We start from the raw sequence: 23,637 nt of genomic DNA, 5'->3' as shown, positions 1-23,637 counted from the left end.
ACTTACATTTTCAACGATTTTATATCATATAAAAACAAATGTAAAATAAAACAACGAACTGTAACACAACTATTTATTTTCCTTCTCTTTCTTCTTCCAACTCTCCTCCCACTTCTTTTGCGACAGTTTGAAAGTGGCGACATCTAGTTTCGTAGCGATGAGTCTCCCGTAGGTCGTGCTGTTCAGGAGGTTGCTCTTGTCTGCTAGCTCTGTCATGATCTTGATCTTTTGCTCAGGTGAGGCCACTTGGAATATTTGTTCGAAAGCTCTTGATCCATATTGGGAAAGCGCTATCTTCTGGTAGTAACCCTTTGGAAGATTAAAACCTTAATCAAATACCTAGTTTGTTTCTGAAATAGGCCTCTCCATGCACTTTTAAATCGTTACAGTGATGGTCTAGGTGCACGGTCTAAAAACATTAATCTTTTAAAAATAAAGATTTACACAATATTATTTATGCAAGAAATAACCGCAGCCATTTTAAACTATGAACTTTAAAATCTGTTACAACAGAATTAAATTTCTCATATTATGTGATTTACAAAGGAGAATGAACTTTAATAGCAGTAACAATAAAGTTAAATTTCTCTTAACACGGTACCTTAAGCCGCCATATAAGCTTGTCCCGCGCCTTCACTCCGACGCACTGCCCCCTCGCGAGCGCGTCGCCCACGTGACAACCCTTAGCGTCGCACAGGATCACTATCAGCTGCTCCGGAGTCAACTCCAGAAGACCTTGGACTGCTTTTGCTGGACGCTGTGGTAAAGGGGAATCTATTATCAAATTTTCTTATTCCTTTGTTCCTTATTTATGGCCAAAATTTTGAAAATATTGTATGATTAGGTTTAACTTTAATTGTAGGATATACAGGTGGTTTTTTAATCACCGTCCATTTTTTCCCAGACCTTGAGTTGAGAGACACATTCTAATGCCATATTTGAAATCGATGCGTATTATATTCATAGTAAATCATTTCCTAAAACAAATTTCCGATCAGCGTAGTCACTAAGTTAAACGTTAATAATACTACACTTGCAACGCAGTTTCATGGTAAGGGCAATGCCTACCCAGCTATGCCTAGCGTGTACTCACCTCGCGACGGTGTCCAAAACAATCAACTTTTTATAGATAACCTTGTGAAGTGATATCTCAAACTTTTGCATTGATTAAAAAAAGAAAACACGCCGTATTCAATGTTATTCGCCAAGAATAATCTATTAAAATTAGTAGGCAACTAAAAAAAGCATGCTATCAATGAAAACATTACACTAGTTTTGGAGCAGTCATGAAATACATAAAAGACTTCTCGTTCGCTAATCGTACCTGAAAATCAAGTATACACTGAAGTATAACAGATCCGTGGACGTTGATGAAGTACTCCTTATCCAGGGTAGTGAGGTCGACGCGGTCTGCCGGCAGCAGGCGGAGGCACAGCACTGAGAAGTACTTCTGGAGGTCCGGGGATGAACACTTCAGAGCGGTCTCTAGACTCTGCAATGATGTGCAAAGTTATTGTAGGCTGAGTGTGGCAACAAATGGCGAGATTAAGTGCCATATTGTAGACATAATGTTACATTTAATGAAACTTATACGTGACGTCACGATTGTGTATAAATTTTACTATACTGTTATGTCACAAACCTTAAAGCTAAAATTGGCAAAGAAAAACTTTTTGTCAATTTTAGTTTTTCACAAAAAGGCTGTGTCTCATATCAATTATCTAATTGACGGACTAAATAGACTTTTACTATTCTAATCAGTCGCAAGCCCTATTATAAATCCGCCTCACGAAAATGCCAGTAACTTAAACACTCACATTGATATACTGCGCCTGCTTGGCCTTGAGCCTGAGACAGGCCTTGGCGAGCGCGACCAGCACGCCGGTGTTGCCGCACGCCAGCAGCGCGCCCAGCTTGTCGGAGAGCTCCTCAAACATAGGCTCGAACTGGGAACATGGAAACATGGCTTAAAGGTCTAACTCTAAGGACTAACGTAAAGGTTCGTTGCTAGTATTAGGAGTGAGAAAAATTTGTTTACCACGAAAACTTTAAATTTTAAAATTCATTTGAGAATGTATGCTAATCATATTCGAAACGGCACCCAACTTCAAATAAAACTATTGAGCCATGACAGCCAATTTACTTCAGCTTAAACTTCTGAGGTAAGAAACAAAAAGAAAACAATATTCAGACAAATTCAGAACTTGCTTCGTTTTGAAGTCGGTTGAAAACGAAAAAATCAAACTTTAAGATTTTAGTTTCACAAACCATATTCTTATTGCTAAGCAAATTCTCGTTAAAGTCCAAAACACCGCAACAAACAAAAGGCACACAACTCTGTAAGTGTCGGGCATTTAAGATGAGTGCTAACTAATCACCTCTTCCTTAACATCACAGTTATCGATGAGCCTCTGCACGGTGTAGTTGAGCATGGGCATGGCGGCCAGCTGCCCCAGCCGGTTGATGAAGCAGCGCGCGTAGATCTGCGTGTAGGTCTTCTTCTTGGACACGAAGAGAGCCGCTTCCAGTAGCCTGGGACAAAGTTAATTAGGTCATTATAACACATCTGTCACGACACATCCATCGCGACGCTTCCACCGCGACGCTTCCACCGCGACGCCTCCGCCGCGACGCTTCCACCGCGACGCGTCCGTCGCGACGCTTCCACCGCGACGCCTCCGCCGCGACGCTTCCACCGCGACGCTTCCACCGCGACGCTTCCACCGCGACGCTTACGTCGCGACGCTTCCACCGCGACGCTTACGTCGCGACGCTTCCACCGCGACGCTTACGTCGCGACAGTTCCACCGCGACGCCTCGCTTCCGTCGCGACGCTTCCACCGCGACGCTTCCACCGCGACGCTTACGTCGCGACGCTTCCACCGTGACGCTTACGTCGCGACGCTTCCACCGCAACGCTTACGTCGCGACGCTTCCACCGCGACGCTTACGTCGCGACGCTTCCACCGCGACGCTTCCGTGGCGACGCTTACGTCGCGACGCTTCCACCGCGACGCTTACGTCGCGACGCTTCCACCGCGACGCTTTCGTCGCGACGCATCCACCTAGACACATCCACCTAGACACATCCACCTAGACACATCCACCTAGACACATCCACCTAGACACATCCACCTAGACACATCCACCTAGACACATCCACCTAGACACATCCACCTAGACACATCCACCTAGACACATCCATCAGGACGCATCCACCGCGACACATCAACAAATTACGGGTTTTGACATTACATACCTCACAGCAGCTTCTGATTGAAATACTGGTGGCAAATCACTTGACACCGCAGGATTGCCATCACCATCCTTCACCTCCTTCTTATCATCATCACCTTCAGCCACCCAATCCTCAGGGGCAAAGCACTTGTCCAATAGATCCCGTAGAATCTCCTTCGTAGCATTCTTGTCAACATTTTTAATAGCATACAACAATACTTGGAGAAGACCTGATGTTGTGTTTTGGAACGGCAAGTCTTTAAATTGAGGCCATGATGATAAACGGGTTACGAAGTCCTTGACTAAAGGTTTGAACTCTTCAGGAATCGCTTTGTACGTCATTGTGTTGGTATGCGGCGGTATTCCTTTCCCATCGTCAACTGTTTGTTTAAATATGTTGACCTTAGGTTTCTCTCCAGGCAGTAATGTGATGCCACTTAAACATTTTACTACACTACGCAGAATATAATTTGCGGTTTTGTCCCAAACAAACTCTTCTAGGTTATTTAGTGCGTATTTGGAGATTTTTAGTGTGAATTCATGACATTTTTGTATGTGTTCTTGTTCATACTTCGGTTCTGTTTTTTCTACTTTACGCTTCTTTTTAGGAACCTCTTCTTCTTCCTTTGTCTCCTCAGGACTGGTTTGTAAATGTTCTGTAGCTCTTTCACAAGACACTCTTAATAATGTCTCTATGACATGGCTGGTAAAGTTATCGGAACACAGTTTACGGAGTTCCGGTGATACAACTTCCATGTACCTCTCCAGATCTTCAGGGGAGGCGAATGGGAGTAACAGTTCTATGACCCTGCAGCCAAGCTGATTACCAATTACGTTTAATTCTTCGTCTTTTGTCCGATCTAATACATTGTTGACCAAACTTTCTGAAAAATAGAATAAAAATATTAATTATGTTACTATGTACTTGGGAATTCCAATCATTGAAAGAATCCGTCTACGCATTTTGAAATGACCCACTTAGAGAGCTCCAATGTTGAATTTCCCCAATGATTTCTAGCCATTACAACATGATGCATCCCATGCTCAAAAATTGTATCTACAAGGCTATGGCTTGAACAGAAGATAAATACCAATAATATTGGTACAAGGAAATGTTTGATATACAACTTACGTCTCTCTTCCTTGTCTTCGATGCCCTGTTTCATGACATCGAGGATGCCAACAAAGTATTGGTATAATTCTTCAGGAATCCGACACCCGCGTCCCATCTGGCCCTTTTTCGCATATTTCTTAGCGTTTGCCAAGAAGTTCTTACGTTTCTTTCGCGACCTCTTTTTATTAGGATTGTTATCCACATTTTCTTCGCTCATTTTTACTGTTTAGATACTTTACAAACAAAACACCAGGTGAATGTTAAGGTTATGTTAATGTCAAAGTCAAACTCATGCGGTAGTGTTTTTTGGATGTTTGTGAAGTAAGCATTCTACAAATATTACGGAAATAAGTTTGTTGCTTTTTTCCTAATAGCGCTGCAATAAATAAATGCTAATAAAATATTAAATTTAATTTCGACATAGGATACACTAAAAAAGTTTTTCTTTTAAGAGGTTTACAATAAAAAAAATTATTTGTAAAAAAAAATACATATAAAGAGTTGTAAAAACACTTACTCCATTAAGTTTGTATTTAACAATACTACGGTACAAGGACAACGAAAGGTAAATAGCAAATAACTAGCGACATCATTATAAATATAAAAAAAGCTCAGACCTGTCTGACAATAATGCGACTACTAGAGTTGACTTCAACTAAAAGCTAACTTCGTAACAAAAAATAATGCGATCTGCATTCGAACCGGGAACAAGCTTCTGTCAGTCGTGTACAATCAACGAAGCCTTTAATTTTAATATTCATTAAGTTCATTCTTCCCATAATCGTCACAATGAGTAAATAGAGGCAGGATATGGATGCAGTGATGCTTTACATATCCTAATAAGTCTACAAATATACCTGTTAAACGCGTGACTAACATATTCTTAGCACCATAATAAAACTATCGACTTGTTTCAATTGTTCTTTACACGTTATACTGTGTGCTACGAATACTAATCATGATTTTCTAAGCTATCTTTGGAGCTCCAATATATTAATGTTATTAAAAAAAAAAAACGTTAAAACATCTTGCAGGTACCTACAATGAGGATGCTATTAAGGTTGCATTATATCTATTAGGTCAATGATATTAAAATATATACTAAGTACCTATTTAGACAGAAAAATGTTTATATAGATGACTTTTTTGGGTAAGTTAAGTGAATTTATAGCCTCACGAAAGGTCATAAGTCTTATCTCCCCTAATAGTAATGATTTTAGAAATGCCACTTGTCTACGTAGGCGGAAGTTTACTGACCGATAAAGATACTACAAAATCACAGACTTGGACCTATGACGTCATCACGCCAGACATGAGCTAGTGACGTAAAAAAGCTCTCGAAAGAGATGCAAGATTGTTCGTTCAGGCGCCAGAGAAATGCGGTGCAGCGGTGGGAAACGAAGCCAAGCGCCGAAACTAGTTTGCCGCCGACCAGCGGGATAGCAAGTGCGCGTTACTACGCGATCTACGCTTGTTAAATAAATAAGCTTTCGTTTACAAACAGTAAACGTTGAAAGAAAAAACATTTTTAACCAGTAACTGTGAGTTAAAAAAAATCGGCATTATTTAAATTCCTGTGCATTAAAAAAAAACATTTTCATCTAAGTTTGTGTTAACAATAAAAGTTTTGGTGAAGTGTGTTTTAAGTTTACATAAACTTTTTTTTTAATATTTCCTGGCGGTTTCGGTTTTTTAAAAGGTAAATTATATTTTTTTAAAGTTGTGTGACAAGTTGAGAAGGCGTTGACCGCTGTGACACGCGCTGTTATTTACTTGCCTTACTCATTTTCTGGCGTGGCTCTGTTAATTGCACTAGCATGAAGATGCATGCTACTATGCCCATAATTTATGTTGCATCATGTAGTGACAGATGCATTAGCATAAATATTTGTAGATTAATTGGACTTTCCATTTAGATTCTAGTAAGAATATAATTCTATTAATGTGTTGAACATTCTCATTCTCATTCTCACATTCTTTAAGCGATAAATAATACCGACTTTGTAAAAACTGTTTAACAAAAAAAAAGCAAAATTAAGGATCAGTCTGACCGAAATAAAAAAGTTAAAACCTGATTTTGGTGCGGACCGCCTATAGGCTGTATGGATATGGGTGTATGCTTGATATGAGCCCGACGAAAAAAAATCTGCATATTTTAAATTCATTCCGCGCCATTTCTTGGAATGTGGATACATTGACTGAGGCAGTTGCGTGATTGAGAAGTAATTTTGAACTTAAACGTATTGGATTTAAGTCGTTTTTCGTAAATATCCATAACGATTGTTTCATTGCTTCGACTTGGCGGAATAGCAATGAACTCGATACTTAATGAATTTAATCGATTAACACATTTGAAGCCTGTTGATTACAAATTACAATCTACAGAAGTACTTACCTACTTAATTTCAATTCGTTAACATTAAAGCTGACATCGTTAATTAACCTTTTTCATTCAAACGATGCCAATTCACAATCCATGAGTACAAAAAAAAACCAGAGAACATAGATTTGGAAATTGACGCTATCATCTTAATACAAAAAGTAGTTTGCTTCCCTATAAAATAGTAGCCATTAATTGATTATTTTCGGACCCAACCGGAGTCCTTAATCTTGAGCTGGCGCAGCGCCCGTCTCCAATCCCGATACTATAATAAAAATACTAAATCACACATCATATTTTAGATTAAAGTTCTCAACAAGGCCTCTACATGTTGGACCTGAATCCCCATGCACGCCTTTATAAAGGACCGGGTCTCTTAACATGAAGTGATCCCGTGACTAAAAAGAGATACTAAAACTAAATGGGAGTATTTATTTATTTCTGTCACTTAATGACAAAAAAAAAACAGAATCACCCTCAAACCCAGACATCAACATCCTAAAAATATACCGATTAATTACATAGTCTATGGTTCACGTTAATTACAATACGTAAGGCTTTAATCGCCGAGAAACTCAATATCTGGAACTAATCGACCCCAAATTGTGCAACAAATCAATTTCTAGTGTTGGAACACGTTATTATTCGGTTAAACACGAGTCGATTGACGAATCATATACCGTCTTATGTAGCTAGGTGTGAACAAAAAATTAAAAAGAGAAACATAGAATTTCTTGAATATTTTCCTGTTTTTAATAGGGGCATTAATATTACAACTTTGAAAGTGCTTGAAATGGATCTATAAAAAAAAACACTGAATATATTTCCGATTGTTAAATCGATTTGGAATCATTGTCTTGTACAGACGTCAGACAGATGTATCTAAGACTTGTAACAACAGCATTTGTCAGTTATATTGGCTCAAAAAAACGAGCTTAGTAGTAACTACATCAAAAGTTCAAAACACCATTAATACGATTAAAATCTAGTCTTTCCGCTAAAATCTCTCGTTTATTCGCATGGTTTACACAAAAAAAATATTAAGTATATTGATTTTTGATGAAATCGATACTCGATCTAAAATATTAGTTTCATTGTTTCGCCTCAACCACTTTTGGGTTCAAATTCCATGCAAACCCTTAAGAACTTTTAAGGTTTAATTTCTTAACGCCTAGCTTTTCGTACAAACAGTTTTGTAGTATACTCTTATCACTATACTATCCCTAATGCCCAGCTGAAAGCGCACAACCGCGATAGATAACAAAGTAAGCGATACGTCTCATGTGACTTCATCCCAGGGCTGTCACACAGAATGCAGTATTTAAAGTGAATAAATAAATCTTAAGCTGGCATTTTGGTTAGAAAGAGGAAGGATGTTTGACTCAGATAAAATAAAAGGAAGGAGAAAAATTGGTAATCCATACTATAATATAGATGCGAAAGTATTTCTGTCTGCCTGTCTATGTCGCTTTCAAGCCATAGGACATAGGCTACTTTTTAACATGGAAAAAGGGTTGTCAGGGGGTAATGGGGGCGGGGAGACGAGGCTACATTTTATCCCGGCATTCCAACGGAAATAAGAACCACCGCACGCTGTAAACTGAAGTCCACGCGGACGAAGTCTCGGGCAACAGCTAGGCTTATATAACTTAAGAACTTGTCACTAATACACTCTGCGCTTGTCCAGTCGTGTAAAACATCGTTGAAACTTAAATAGCTTGGTTTAGGCCGAGTACATACTACGCATAGTCAGCTGAATTTGAGGCAAACGTAAGACTACCATATTGATTTATTTTTACACTCATTTCTGGGGCAGCAGGGTTTCAGGTTACCGTGGCCCGTAGGGTAAACGAAGGAACATGGGTAAGTTTTAGTCAGTAGAAGTCTGACACTCCCTTCCGCTCAACCCAAAGCGAAATCGTTTGACGATTTTCCATCCGAAAAATAGGTGGTATACTTAAAAAAAATGAAACAATTGCGCCCTGTTTGCCAGCCCTATATCTAAGAGGCAGGTATGACGAAACTCCAGACCGGCTAGTATCTAGTACCACAGTACCGTGCAACACACAATTGTGTCACGTCTCTTAATTATGCGGATTAAGGACGGAGGCTGACCTGTCTGGATCACGCTCATTATGTACAACGCTCTTGTACGTCGGGGCAAAGTCCGCAGATTGAAATTAAGATAAATTAATCATTAGTTTGACATATGGGAGATTAACACTGAAGAATTTTCAAATGGAATTATAATGATTTGAGGCAATCATTGATTGTAAGTTGACTGACGAGACTGCGGGTTCGATCCCCGTGTAGGACAAGCATAAAAGCGGTGAACGAGAACGTTAGTATTAAATAAGGAAACCTGTGCTTTAAAAAGGTATCTGTAATTGCCAAATTAAAAGCGAGCGCGATGAAAAACTCGTTCCTTTTATGTTAATTCTTATGAAAGACGTCCTTGAACAGCCAGGACACTTACATACAAGTATTTAATAATATTGGGCAATTATGACTTGCGAGGACGTTTGAGACAAGAAAGGGATTGCAAGAAGGCATAAAAAGACTGGACAGAAAACTTTCACTAATTAACTTTATGATTCATTCAAACCAAATTTTGATGATTTTTCCGCCCGTTAACAAATTGAAATTCCTAACAAAGCATTACTTAGCTGAAATAATAGACTCTAGTTTCTCGCGCAGTAACTTACCGTTAAAATCACTTGGCTATAGCTGATAAATCGGTTAGGTTTAACTAGCCGATCAACGGTAGCGACTTGACCTATTTTGCTTCATTGAGTTACTATAGAAAACCTACCGCAAAGCATATATATATGTAAATGTTATTTAATATTGAATACTTAATAACAATTATATGTTATGCGGTCAATATGAAAAAAATATTCCAGTATACTGCATACCTTAAAATGACTGAATGAGCAAGCAAAAACCACTGAACGCATTTGGACGAAATTTCCTACACAGATAGTCTGAAACCTGGATTAATACATAGGATAGTTTGAATACCGAATTTATGGACCTATTTTCCAATTTACGCCGGCGAAATCGCTGGCAACGGCCAGTTTAACCATAAGAATTCTACAGAAAAACTTGTTTATAAATATACAATGTATACGCATACCAAACTTCAATGTAGGTATGTATATGTGTTACTACATATTTGTCGTCACTACTTCAAAGTCAAGATTTTCAAACAGGTGTACAAAACACAGCAGTTTCGTTTAATCTCCGCTCATTCGCGAAGACTGTTGTTTTAACAACGCTTTATTATATCTTTATTTTAGTAGATAACTCACTAGGTTAGATAAACGCAGCGGGAAATTTATATCTTGAAGATTCAGTGATGGTTTTCAAGTCTTCTTTTCGTATAACCTGGGGTCAGATGGTAAGCCGCTTGTAGGCTTAAAATTCTCTAAAAAAATCATTTGGCGAATGTCAAAATAAGTATACCTTGGCTACAGAGACATGTGGTTGAATTATGAAATGTTTAACTATAACTATTCCACATTTTATATTTAAATAGAAGAGTATATAACAGCTACAACTGAAACTTCAATAAGGTAATGTTTGGGGGAAACGGGGCAGGAAGCTACACGACCCAAAACGGCGTCTTTCTTTAATAATTACAATAATTTTCATTTAACTACACTATTAAAAGAAAAAAATTAAAAATGAATGAAAATTGGTTTAAAACGTCAATTTTCTTATTCTCTTCAGCATTTTATTTCATTCATCGGCCATTATAAAAGCAGAATTGGGGACCTGGTTTCCCTCCCAAAAAAACATCCTTCCCCATACATTTTTGAAAAAAAAACGCAGCCTAATCATATGAGAAAATATTTTTCGCTACAAGACGTCGTGTTTAATCTAAATCGCCAGCTGCCCGAGTGCGTATAGAGACCGTTTTAAAATGTTATTATTCAATCTAACGTAACGATCGTCTTTTGTTGGTGTATACGAGTATTTCAGAGTTGTTTAGTCGTTGATAAACTCGAGCAGAGACGGGTGTATTAACTTGTATAGTGAAGTAAAGTGTATTTTTTTAATTATGAGTAAAAGTGCCAAGAGTGAGGTTTGGAATTTGGTGGTAAGCTTATTTAAATTAGTTCGTAATGTAAATTTCGTTCAAAGTTAGGTATTCTCCTTTTCCCTCGTACATTTAGAAAATATAACAATAGTCTTAGTCACTACATAAACGGAAATGCTATTTTATCTCAGAAAAATAATAAAAAACCGGCCAAGTGCGGTCGCTACACTGAGGATTCCATACCAAAAGGCAGTAATCTCTCAGATTTCAAATTGATTGTTTACCAACAAATGTATGACAATAACAACTCGATCTTTATTTTTATTATTTCTTGTAATAGCGGCAACAGAAATACATAATCCGTGAAAATTTCATCTGTTTAGATATCATGTTTAATGAGATACGGGCTGTTGACGGCCGGCTGGATACACACTGAAGCCTCAGAAACTGGGTTCTGTTTTCACAGTGAGAAAGGTACCGTGAAGTCGTTCCATGATTTCTTTTAGTTTAAAATATATAAAAAATCTCTGATTCGTATGTCTTAACAAAAACAGTTTTGCGTTAAAAATAGGCGAATAGCGTAAACATTTGTTAAAGAAAGCGTAAAGACCTCACGTAGATACACAAAAACCTTTACCTTTACCTTTTCTAACTAAAAAACCCGACTCTTAAAACAGATCAAACTTTTTGCACAAGTATTGGATATAGTTGGTACCATAAATATTTATTGTCTATACTTCATAGCACCGGAGTGGATTGGTTACGAATTTAGCTGCAGCAAATATTTTGTTATGTAAGATGAGACGGATTGATCCGGCGCAAAGGTAAAACGGGATACGCGTGTGTTCTCGAAAGATACTCACTTAAAAGTACTGTAGTTTTATTTAAGATTAGGTATAACTTCTATTATTAATATTTGTAGAAGAGCTTAGTAAATCCAAAGACATTATAGAGTAGGAAAGACCATTTTACTTCATTCTTTCATAATTTCTCAAAGATCATAAGGCTTTAGGACACTCAAAAAATACGGTGGCGGACGTCCCGTCCCCTTGTTGAAAGAATGATGAAAAAAACTCTTGCGATGTGACACCAAATATTTTTCTATTGCAATAAGGTTCAATAATGTAATAAATATGCCAAAAAAGACGTCGTGTAGAGCCGCTCTCCGTATAAGCCGTGTCCTTCAATTTTCAATGCATTTCAAAAAACACATCGGTTTTTGCCCTGTTAAGCGCCGTCACTTCAACATCTTTGTGAGGTCTCGTGGTAGGCCCCTTGTACCCATTATGCTTTTTTTAGTATTCTAGCACATTCACCGAAATGGAATGCAGTTTGTATGATGAGTTTTCAAATAGTATGAGATGACGTCATTGGTCATGTTATCTGAACTCAGGTAGGGGGCATTACTTCACATCGATATCTAGTGGTCCTAGTTTCTCATTGTTTTACACTTTTGGGCAAACTGCCAATACTAAAATGGATGGTTATGAAGTACCTATATTATTTGAAACCTTACATCCTATGTCTCTTACTGAATTCTTCACTAAAATAATTTTCAGACAGATTTCTTTCTTTTGATGAATTTGCTTTCACGAGATCAAAATCATAGTGTTTTTCACCTCTAGTAGACCTGAAACAGGCGCTTAATATAATCGTTACATTAGATCTAGTGACTATGAGTGTGCGTTTCCAAAAGTTTATGTCATTCCCGTGGATAGAAATCCGAAAGAAATTCCATAGATTACTCTTTTAAGGTGTAGGTCAGACGACAGACTTTTTGTGCGTTGTGTGCGTTACTGCATTATAATTGCATAGGTTCTATTAGCACAGACTAAAAAGTGCGTCACATATAGTCTGTCGTCTACGCTGCACCTGAATAAAAATGAATGATACAATGGTAATGGCTTAAGAGAGAATGGCTATCTCTACCTACTGATAACTGTGGAATTAGGGGAACACATTGTCCACCGCAACAAACTTCAAAGAAAACGCTTACAGTAACAAAAAACCTTGTCTTCAGAATTTGAATAGTTTTCCATTAAATATGATACAGTTCTGTTCCGCATCATCGGAACACCGTGACGTCACGCCCGGCTGGCTCCGAGATGAGCTTTCACTGCGACCAGACCATGACGTAATAGACAGTCGGACAGGGGAGCGTCGGGGCCAAGGAAATTGTAGATATGTGAAGATGTAAGGGGAAGAGTGGACTTTATTCTCATAACTTGAAATAATTCTGATTGAGCCGATCTTGACAGAGCGAGGATTGATCGGAATGTAAGAAGACATGTCTTGAATTCGTGAAGTAAAGAATTACCGTCTTTTTTTTGTAAGTTAGTGATGTAACAAGCTAAAATTTAAATTTAAGAATCCCCTGACAATAAACCACATGACAAATCATAATTAGCAGAATTGCAAAATGCGAAATTCGGTTATTCTTCCCCACTTTCACACCCGATGATTTATATCAAACATATCTAAGAACACTCACACATACTTAATTCATCTTTAAGACAAGGCAAATTAAATTAAAGGCTCTACATCCGTTTGGGGGCCATGAAGCTACAGACAGACAGACACACACGTCAAACTTATAGCACGAGAGATGTTTACCGTGTGTGTTTGTTTGTGTCGGGGATAAAAAATACGAATAAGACTTCACTTACCGTTCCTTCATTTAACAATGAATCACGAAAGTTTACTATAATAAATATATACTGTATCCTAAAAACTTCCAATTCATTCTTTACGCATATAAAATTAGACGATAAGTACAATGTAAATATAAGTACAGGCCTGATACTCCGGCGCTAACAACTGAGATTGAATTTCCGCGTATCATATTGAGTTTCTAAGAAAGTGGCGCCGCGTGCATGGGAACTGCATTGTTGTCGTATACTGTGTTATGCTTCATTGAAACTATCGTATGGAGTTCCATATGACAGATTGTTAGACAACCAGTTTGCATGGCAATATTATCACTTAAGAGATACATGAAGAATATTTACCATACAACGCTAATGAGCTGAAAATGTTTTGGTTCTGTGCAGTCAAACTTATGTTTAATTGTGTTTTTTTATGAGATCTGTGTCAACTCCTCATGCAAGCGTTTCACCAAAAACAAATGATTAACAAAGGTCCAAAGCTAATTAAAATGTTATTCTATTTATCTTTATTAACCTAACAATCAATTCCTCCCCTAGCACGTCTTCGCTCAACCAGGATCTCTTTATCAATTCTACAAAAGATAGTAAAGAATGACCTAATGCACGGATCTGATAGCGGTACCTCCAAGCCGAGCAGTCCGTTTTTCCCTTCAACAACTGCAATGCCGAAATACATTACTTTAAGACGTGATATTCAACTTTCAGATCCATTCCTTGTCTACACAGCACAGATAGCGGAGTGGTTGAGGTCACCATTCCCAAACCCACTGTGCGCGAGGTGTCGCGGTTTCGATCCCCGCGTACGACAAGCATTTGTGTGATGAACGAATGCTTGTTCCGAGTGTGGGTCTTTGTGCATGTGATTTGTATGTCTGTAAGCCCCCGCGACACAAGGATTAAATGCCTCACTGCGACAGTAGTTTTTTTTAATAAGAAAATAAAAATAAGGAATATAAGAAACATAACTTTAAGACGTGATATTCAGCCTTCAGGTCCTTATAATTTAACCAGTATTATCGTATTCCAGTGCTGCAGCATGCGCGAAAGTCTCCGGCGGCTGGCGTCGGACGAGGGCGTGGAGCGGCGCGGGCGCAGCGCGGGCAGCCGGCGGGTGCGCGTCGAGCTGCTCTCCACGGAACACATCACTGTGGATATTGATGTGAGTCGAGTGTTATAGATGACAAATATTAGGTATAGAAGTATGGAAAGAGAGTTAAAGGCATTTTGCCGAAAGTTACGGATGTCGAAAATAATAATTAAGTATAATCAAAAAAATATGGGGAAAATCTACCTCTTGTGTCATCTAACTTAATAAGGTAATAACATACAACAAAAGTAACTTGGATGGGGAAAAGAGAAGTTTCCAGAACGAGATAAGTCTTACCATAATTTGTTCCTGGAAATTTTAAGACTCTCCATTAATCCTGAAGATTAGTATCGAAAGCCCTCAGAAAACACTTTACAAACCGTTTTCAAAGCTTTGCTCGTAAAACAATTTGAACACAATCGTAAAACACACATCAACTGTGAAACTAATTCCGTTGTTTACAAGCGAACTATTTGCGTTCCGTTTTACTGAACGTACAATCCAGCAAATCCTTGGATTTGTGAACATTTATTTTTATTATATAAGGGACTCGAAAGTACCTCGGACGCTTTCAAAAGTCATTTTTTCAAATTAGGCTACTAAGTAGCATTTTTTGAAGGTCAGATTACATTGGACATTACCCAGTTTCTCCCACCCTTCAGCGCTTCCTAGGTGCTTTCACGAGACTCTCGCACGTTAGTGCTGCGGTCTCCTTTTCAAGAGATGGCCCAACCCTAACTCCTCACGTTTCGTCCCGTCTGCTATATGGCTTCCCGTTAGCTTAGCTCCTTAATAAATATTACTTCAATATTAAGTAAGTCTCACATAAGGCTCTGAACTCAAGGTATACCTTTTACGATCAATCTAATATTTTTAAAAGCGCTGAATTCATTGGACTATTGAAGCTGTGAAAGAGAAACAAAATTTTTCGTTATGTTTTTCTGCATCCATATTTGATAATTTTAAATCATAACCGACTAAAAATTTTCCAGGAGTGTCGTTTCGTCAACCTAGCTATTAATGTTGGTCTATTTCCCAGTCAATTAATATTTTATTACTCTTGTAATAGTTTAAAGAGGAGCTAATAACAGCACTTATGGACGGCTTCCATTGGTTTACGACGGCGTGGGTGGACGGAAGCTGTGTAAACAAACAGAGAGCTCTGTTTGAGTACCGAGAGTACATTATGAACACCTGTTTAATGATGGATAGATTTATGACAGGTTTTTTTTTTATTATAGGTATTTGTTTTATCACAGTCGGTGATTTAATTTGTAGAAAAAATGCTGAGTCATGTTAAAGTTAATATAGAAGCCTAGAGTTGTCGTCATTTTACATATTAATGAAATTTTCAGTCTTTATTAGGAAAGTGCGCTACAATTGTGATTCGAAAACCTAATACACTTAATTAAATATAAACAAGTTAATGAGTTTAATATGAGTTACAAAATGTACAGATTCCAATAAAAAAATACAAAGTGGTTTCTTAGGTTTACGCGAACGTAAAACATTGAAATACAAATACTATATTTTGAAAAAAAAGTCATTGGATAAAATACTGCAAATCGAAGTCCAATTTAATAACCACATAATCCTATTAAGCCTATATAGTGTTCGTTAATAAATAATTCAGTGCTACAATGTGACATGCGTCGACAACAGTTACTTGTCCCATGGAGAATGTACGAAGGACGTGATCGAAATGCCAACATTCATGGAATGTTATAAATGTAAGGACAGGCACTTAAGCGAGGAATGGTAGTACAGTCCTAATTGGGAACAAGTCTGGATCTATAATTGTATGTAATAAACTCGAATATAAAAGTCACAGGTTTGCTACAGCCCTTGTGGACTTTTTGATATTTTACGAGTTGTAGAATAATTGTCGTGGCTTGATAAAGAAGCGCGTTTTGGCAACACAAAGTAAAAACCAGTCAAGGTTGAATCGGACTTGAGACACGGAGGGTTCCGTACCAAATATAAAAAAAAATCTGTTGGACCATTGACTTGGTGAGTAGCCACCCTCGAATTCATTCGTCACCCGGCATTGAATTGATGACTCCAAAAATTGCTTAACCGCAATCTTTATTTTTAGTATTTGGCCTTATATCGATAGTAGAGAAAAAAACATCTGTAAAAAAATCATTTTTCTACTTATCAAGGTTTATAAGATAGAACCTGGTGACGGAATTACAGACATATTGATAGTAGAGTCCTATTGAAACAGTGCTTGCGCAAATCATAACCCATTTTCTTCTTTTCAGTACAATACAATAATTCATGACTCCCATGAAATCGTTTCAGCGTAAAGCCCGCGGCGGTGACCTCCTGGACAAGGTGTGCGAGTGCCTGGACCTGGAGGAGCGCGACTACTTCGGGCTGCAGTGCACGCAGCGCGGGGACCCTCGCATCTGGGTCGACCTCAACAAGAGACTCTCTAAGACCTTCAGGAGTAAGTGATCGATACACAAAGATTAGTTAGTGTGCGATTTCGTCCGCGTGTTCATCGAGATATAAGTAAGGATTTTTAAAAGCGAAGTAAGTTTTGGAATGTACGCAGCTTCTAACACTTCTTGTGACTTATTTCAATACTGCTCTGCTCCTAATGCTGCCGCTTGAAGAAAGCGTTATAGTTACTATTTCTTAATCACGAGAACAAGAAAGAAGTCCTCTTTGGAAGAAATCTACTAAAGTGAGTCGAACACTGAGGAATACAATTATTCAAAGCATTTGAGTATCAAGTTAATTAGTTACACATCTAATACGCTAAAAAGAGTCATATATATGTAAAACATTTTCAAATCAATTTTGAGCAAAACATTATAATTTCGAAACATTAATTTCAGATGAACCTTGGGATGTAAGGTTCGCGGTGAAGTTCTACCCCCCGGAGCCAGCAGACTTGAAGGATGACAGCACGCGATACCAGGTGGCGCTAGCAGTCAGGAGAGATCTTATGGAAGGTATAATGTGACACTTCATGAATAGAATACAGTTAAAAATCCATTACTCATGCAACTATCTGACCAATTATATATCTGACTACATTTTATAGGTAGACCTCAATTTTTAAATCGTTATCATCCCAGCCTTTTCTCAACTAGGTTGAGATCGGCTTCGAATCAAAGCGGATGCAGTTGAGTACTAGACTAGTGTTTTATTAAGACTAACTGTTTATCTGACCTCCTCAACCAAGTTACCAGACTAGGTGCTGACTACAATCAAAGATGTAAAACTAGCAGCCGGTATCAACGAATTAAAATGCCACCGTGGTAGCCCACCAATGATCGAACGTATCCAGTGAAGTCCAAAGCTTGTGCAGTTATAGTTTTATTTGAATGATAAATTATAATCAACAATTCACTCTCTCTTGCATTAATAGGAACAATCTATTTTCATTACAAAATTCTTATCTTCCCCTATTTCTTTTCATTTGTAGGTCGTCTAACATGCTCCCAAATAACATACGCGCTGCTGTCGTCCTACGTGCTGCAGGCGGAGCTGGGCGACCACGAGGAGTCGCAGTCTCTCAGTAGCGCGCTGCACGAGCACCGCGCCGCGCCGGTGGGCGTCATCACGCCAGAGCTGGAGGCTAATATTGAGGAGCTGTACCGGAAACATAAGTAAGTTGATAGTAGTGCTAGTTTGTTTGATTATGAAGCATTTCCATTCTTCTCTTTGCGACAATTTTTCTTTACTGTGAGTTGTGAACACCGGTCACCATTGTCTGTCATTATCTCGCTCATTAATAATTAACTTTGCTAGTCACCATGAGGTTTTCCTAGTGTATGATGACGTAGTTTTTGAGGCAGTAGGTGTAACCACAGAAGTAAAATAGCTTGCGTTAAGTCAAACGTATCTGGAGGCTACCCATTCCAAATTTTATGAAGATTGTTAAAGGCTTTGGGCTTGAGTTTGTGGTTCAGGTTGGGGTTTCAAAAATGCACAAATATAGGTACTCATGCACGAGTAAATTATTTATGAGAACCTTTTAGACGTTTTTCCATCTCTCTACTTGCAGAGGCCAGACGCCTGCAGAGGCTGAGCTGAACTACCTGGAGACAGCGAAGCGGCTGGCGCTGTACGGCGCGGAGCAGCACGCCGCCGCCGACAGCCGCGACGTGCCCATCGCGCTCGCCGTCTGCCATCACGGGCTAGCCGTCTACAGGGACGGGTGAGTCGGAACTAGTGCCATGATGGAAGAAGATGATGATGAGAAAACAAATTGGATGATGCGATAGCAAAATACTTCTTTAAAATGATGAATTTTACATTTTTATTCGGCTCATTAGATCACTTTCAAACATACTTAGTTTTTGATAGATATGTGTTGCGATGATTATAGTAGGTAGGTACCGTGGTTGGTCTGTAAAATAAAGGCAGCATTTTTATGTTGATTTTAAGAAGAGCGATTTTACAATAAACATTAAATAGTCTCCAGATGGGGTATCGTTAATAAATGTCTTGGACCTCTAGGAAACCCCATTAAAGGATGTCTAAAAACATCTTGCAATAATCCCAATTCTCTCTTCTTCCAGAGTGGTGATGAACCGCTTCCCGTGGGCCAAGATCACGAAGCTGAGCTACAATAAGCGCGTGTTCTCTGTGCGGCTCCGCGCGGGCGAGTGCGAGGAGGCCAGCACGGCGCTGTGCTTCCGGCTGGCGGCTGCGCGCGCCGCACGCGCCCTCTGGCGGGCTGCTGTCGAGGCGCACATGTTCTACAGGTAACACTAACATCATTGTCCTAGTCTTTTCCCAACTATGTTGGGGTTGGTTTCCAATATAACCGTAGATTCAGTTAAGTACCAGTGTTTGACAAGGAGCGACTGCCTATCTGACCTCCTCAACCCAGTTACCTGGGTTACTTGATAGCCGATACATCTTATCCTGCTTGTCAGACTTTCTAGACTACTCGTATCGACTGACAAAGATTAGTTAATACCAGCCGGGACGTGTCTTCCAAAACACGGAGAGACTCATTATGACATAGATAATGACACAGACACAGACAGTATCAAGCGTAAATCTCTTATCGATGTCCTTATGCAGTTGCAGCTTAGCCACGAGCTCCTCGGGGGTCCATAATAAAAGAGATATTTGTCATCTTTCGAGATTACCTTTGTAATACTACATGTTGTTACAGACGCGAGGCTCCGGTGCTGGTGGACCGCGTGCCCGGGTTCTCTCGTCTCGGATCGCGGCGGTTCTCGTGTCGCCGGACGCTGCGGCAGATGCGAGAGGGCTCTGCCACACCCACCGCCGCGTGACACCACGCGTGCCACAACGTGTGACAAGTGACGTATTATAGATATTGGAGTAGTTCAAGAATAGATCACATATAAGTATCGCTGAAAGGACTAGGTAAAAATCTTTGCCCAATCAATGAGCTCTCCAGCCACTGCAGAGAGTCCACTTTTGCATCACAACACCTGGTCTTCTGCATACTTACTGCAGTAAATAATTATCTTATAACTATGATGTTTGTCTCTCACAGAGAATATGGGCATTAGATTGTAATACCTGTAAATTGCTAACTTAAATTGGCAATATTGCCATCTGATTTTTTCGTTAGAATGATGTCCTTTTTGCAGTCAAAACACAAGACACCAGTGGTGTAATATAATATATGTACCAATTCGATGATTCTTCGTGTCGTTGTGGATGTCAATAATAAGGTTTTAAGGGTTAGCAATTTGCAAGATGAAGTATATATTGTTATATTAGTAAAGAATATAAGACTTATAATAGTGTAATGTTTGTATTTAAGTTTTAATGTATACCTATTTACTACAATATCTTCACAACACTGACAAAGCCTACCTTTTCCTACGTTTTTATACACTCACTTTTCTTGTTTGTTCGTCGTTCCGGTTGGATTTTTGTAACTCAATTTTGAGGCACTTTCTAATAACTTAGCAGGTTGAAACTTTTCAGGATGGCTTTATACTCGATGACAATGAGATTTACAATTATAAATACTGCTGGTCCAATTTTGATAAAATTCAAATGGAATGGCATTTGAACGTAGGTTTTTAGATTTTTTTAATCTGTTAATTTATGATTAGGTTCCAAATACATAATTCTAAAATAGTAAGTGCCATACATAGCAGAGTTCGTATTCTTGAACGGTGCGCAGCGACTACAACTAGTGTAACTTGACATGGTCGTAATGTAAGAGAAGTCATGATAGCGCGGCTCGAGAGGTCTAGCGATTCCCTCTTGTCTTCTAATGACTTTGAACTTTATACTCATTAAGATAAAATTCAAAATTATTTGCAATATAAAAGTGGAAAAACAAACACAAGATGAGACGAGTAGAGCAACATCTCGTTCCCACAACTGTCTTGCTTTTAAAAGTTTTGGTAATCCTGGTCGATTTTTGTAATTTATTTATTATTTACTTATCTTAGACGCAGATGTGGAAACTGCACCCGGAACATCACAACTCGGATGCAAAATAAAACAATTGTAGAAACGCCCCTCAGAATTAGAGCTAACATTAAATCCAAGGTGTCCTTTGTCTAAAAATAACTACTTACTTATTTAGTTCACGATGTTATTCTGAACTTGCATGTTCACCTCAAGAACTGCAAGTATTAAAATTAGTGTTAAGGTTTAATTATTATAATAAATAAATATTTTTCTTTAAATTCCTGTGTTTTTAATTGCCCTTGTCCCAGACAGATTTCGTAATCGAAGTTGGTAAAAAGACGATAAACATACCTTATTATTTTTCTTGTTTAATAAAAAATATTATCATTACTCGTCCAACCTGGATTCCAATTATTATTATTGGAATGTCAAATCGCTAACCCGCAGTCAGGTAGCGTTGTGATCAATGCTCGCATTGTATTGTATATACATTTATTTTTAAAAAGAGAAGTATAATAGAGTGTTTTGCCGTTTCTTCTCCATAAGAATGACACGTTGGAACCGCGTAACTAAAGCCATCACTCTAACGTTTTGAAAATGCCTGAAAAACGGTCTACTTACTTAGATTAAAAAGATTTTGACTTTGCACCTTCCCTATACGGTAAAAGGCCTGTGCCCAGCAGGGAAGTGTATAGGCTAGTATTATGAAGGTTAATATTTCAGTCATTTATGATAGCCGAGTGGTTGAGGTTAGCACGAAAAACCCACTGAGCGTGACGTGTCGCGGGTTCAATCCCCGCGTAGGACAAACATTTGTGTGATCCTCGAATGCTTCTCCTGAGTCCGGTTGTCATTGTGCATGTGACTTGATTTGTGAAACCCCCGCGGGCCGCGACACAATGATTAAACTCCTTAATGCGGGAGTCTTTTTAAAAAAGATAAAGAAATTACTGAACAATGCCTACTACAGCCTGTCGCAAACACAACCACAGTTCTGCTATATTTAATTGGCACGTTTCACAAAACAATTTCACAGCTGCACATACAAACATGCAAACTTTATGATTATTAAATGTTTAATTAACAACAAACTGCGCAAATAAAAGCCTTTAACAAACATTTTAAAACAATTAATAATTTCATGAATTTGCAAAATTAATCTTAATTAACATAACATTATATAGTAACAAGAAAATCTGTGTACATAAATATGATTATAAATGATTTTTTTAATAGTTTTCCTTAAATGACTGTACACTTTCTAAGCAATTTAAGCAATGAGGTTGAAATTATAAAAAAAAAAATCCTTCAAACCGAGTTGCCAAAAAATATTAGATACTTACTACTTAGTTGTATGTATTTCTAATGCCACATTATAAAAAAAAAAAAATTGTTTTTATTTTTTTTATAACTTCGTCCAAGAAATAAAAAAATAAATGTTAGTGTGGGCAACCCTTGTCACTTAGGGGTATGAAAAATAGATGTTGTTCTATTCTCAGACCTACCCAATATGTATACAAAATTTCATAAGAATCGGTCGAACCGTTTCGGAGGAGTACGGTAACTAACTATTAGATTTACATATACTTTTATATCGGAAAAAAAGTCACTTACCAGTATGTTTTTTACTAGCAAGTGATGTTTTTAGCCCCACTACCAAGCTTAAGTGGTCATTATTTTCCTGACTTTTTAAATTTTGTATCAAAATAAAAAACTTCGTTTCCAATTTTTCGGAAATCTATTCGATGGACTAAAAATGTTTATTGAAAAGTTTCTTATTAATGTCTAAGTGTCTCTCCCTTGACGGTTCAGATTGAAAAATCAGCCAGGCTGCACGTAGGTTCTGTTTTAGAAGCTAATGATCTCACTTGTGCCAGTTTACTAAGGACTACTTCAAGAACAAATGAGAAGTCTTCTACGAAAGGTTCCAATGTATGAAAATAATATCGAAATCAGGAAAGAATAAGAAAGGAAATGTTTTTTTACCCTGCTCTTTTATATACTGCGATTTGTGTTTGCAGTGTAAAGATCGATGACTTGTAACTTCATTATTATAATTTTTTAAATATTGATTTGTCATGTTATTGTGAGTTTATTTGCACGCGTTAAAACGTGGTGTGACACTCTCCCTCTGATGGTAGAATCTGGTGTCTGGTGCTTAGAAGACTGTTACTCAAGTAGTATCAATACAGATTGCTTCATAATAATAATGCCATCCTGGCTGGTTACGGACATGATGCGTAGTGTCACCAGCATGGGCGTAGCCACACTGGGGCAAGCTGGTTCGCTTGCCCCACCCTAGATCTGACCAATAAGGAGCTTAACTAAGAGCAATCATAATATCACTAATATAGTTGCAAAAAAGGAAATGGAAGTGACGGATCTGATCAAGATTTCGGAAATACAATTTTATCCCAGCATAAAAACAGCGCTCGCTATTTTTCTTGCCCAGCCATGTCCGACAGTTCAATAGAACAGTCATTAGCTGCACTCAACCATGAGCGAAAATCGTCTAAGCGGATCGTCGAATCAAAAATAAATTTTGCAGAAGTAATAAATAGGTTTTGCCAGAACAAAAATGTACGGGGGGAGGGGCGGAATCATAGGTTGACTGCCAGCCACCCTGAGCCCATGGCTGGCTAGTCTGGCTACGCCAATGGTCACCAGCCAAATGCACAGGACATATTGTAGTTTACAAGAAGCACAAGCGTGTGCGAAAACACAAGTGCGCCCCTTTAG

The 23,637-nt window shown here is 38.4% G+C and overlaps 2 protein-coding genes across 3 annotated transcripts; one reads left to right on the top strand and one right to left on the bottom strand.

The window, feature by feature from the left end:
- Positions 1-59: 59 nt before the first annotated feature.
- Positions 60-4,636, bottom strand: LOC113494430 (nucleolar protein 9). The gene is made up of 7 exons (XM_026872758.1): positions 4,370-4,636; positions 3,260-4,121; positions 2,379-2,532; positions 1,818-1,946; positions 1,325-1,492; positions 602-757; positions 60-309 (listed from the first exon to the last, which is right to left on the bottom strand). Exons 1-7 carry the CDS (start codon positions 4,566-4,568, stop codon positions 70-72), a joined length of 1,908 nt encoding a protein of 635 aa, XP_026728559.1. The 5' UTR covers positions 4,569-4,636; the 3' UTR covers positions 60-69.
- A 962-nt stretch (positions 4,637-5,598) lies between these two features.
- Positions 5,599-21,172, top strand: LOC113494429 (band 4.1-like protein 1). 2 transcript variants are annotated; one of them, XM_026872757.1, is made up of 9 exons: positions 10,442-10,833; positions 11,157-11,247; positions 14,467-14,598; positions 16,831-16,978; positions 17,373-17,489; positions 17,966-18,149; positions 18,548-18,700; positions 19,065-19,250; positions 19,670-21,172. In XM_026872757.1, exons 3-9 carry the CDS (start codon positions 14,476-14,478, stop codon positions 19,791-19,793), a joined length of 1,035 nt encoding a protein of 344 aa, XP_026728558.1. In that variant the 5' UTR covers positions 10,442-10,833; positions 11,157-11,247; positions 14,467-14,475; the 3' UTR covers positions 19,794-21,172. The 2 variants fall into 2 exon arrangements, with proteins under 2 accessions (XP_026728557.1, XP_026728558.1); XM_026872756.1 differs by lacking the exons at positions 10,442-10,833; positions 11,157-11,247 and adding an exon at positions 5,599-6,050.
- Positions 21,173-23,637: the final 2,465 nt, after the last annotated feature.

Source organism: Trichoplusia ni, chromosome 5 (genome assembly GCF_003590095.1).
Source record: "Trichoplusia ni isolate ovarian cell line Hi5 chromosome 5, tn1, whole genome shotgun sequence".
NCBI lineage: Eukaryota > Metazoa > Arthropoda > Insecta > Lepidoptera > Noctuidae > Trichoplusia > Trichoplusia ni.
The sequence above is the reverse complement of the archived record's forward strand: the minus strand, read 5'-3'. Positions and strand labels throughout refer to the sequence as shown.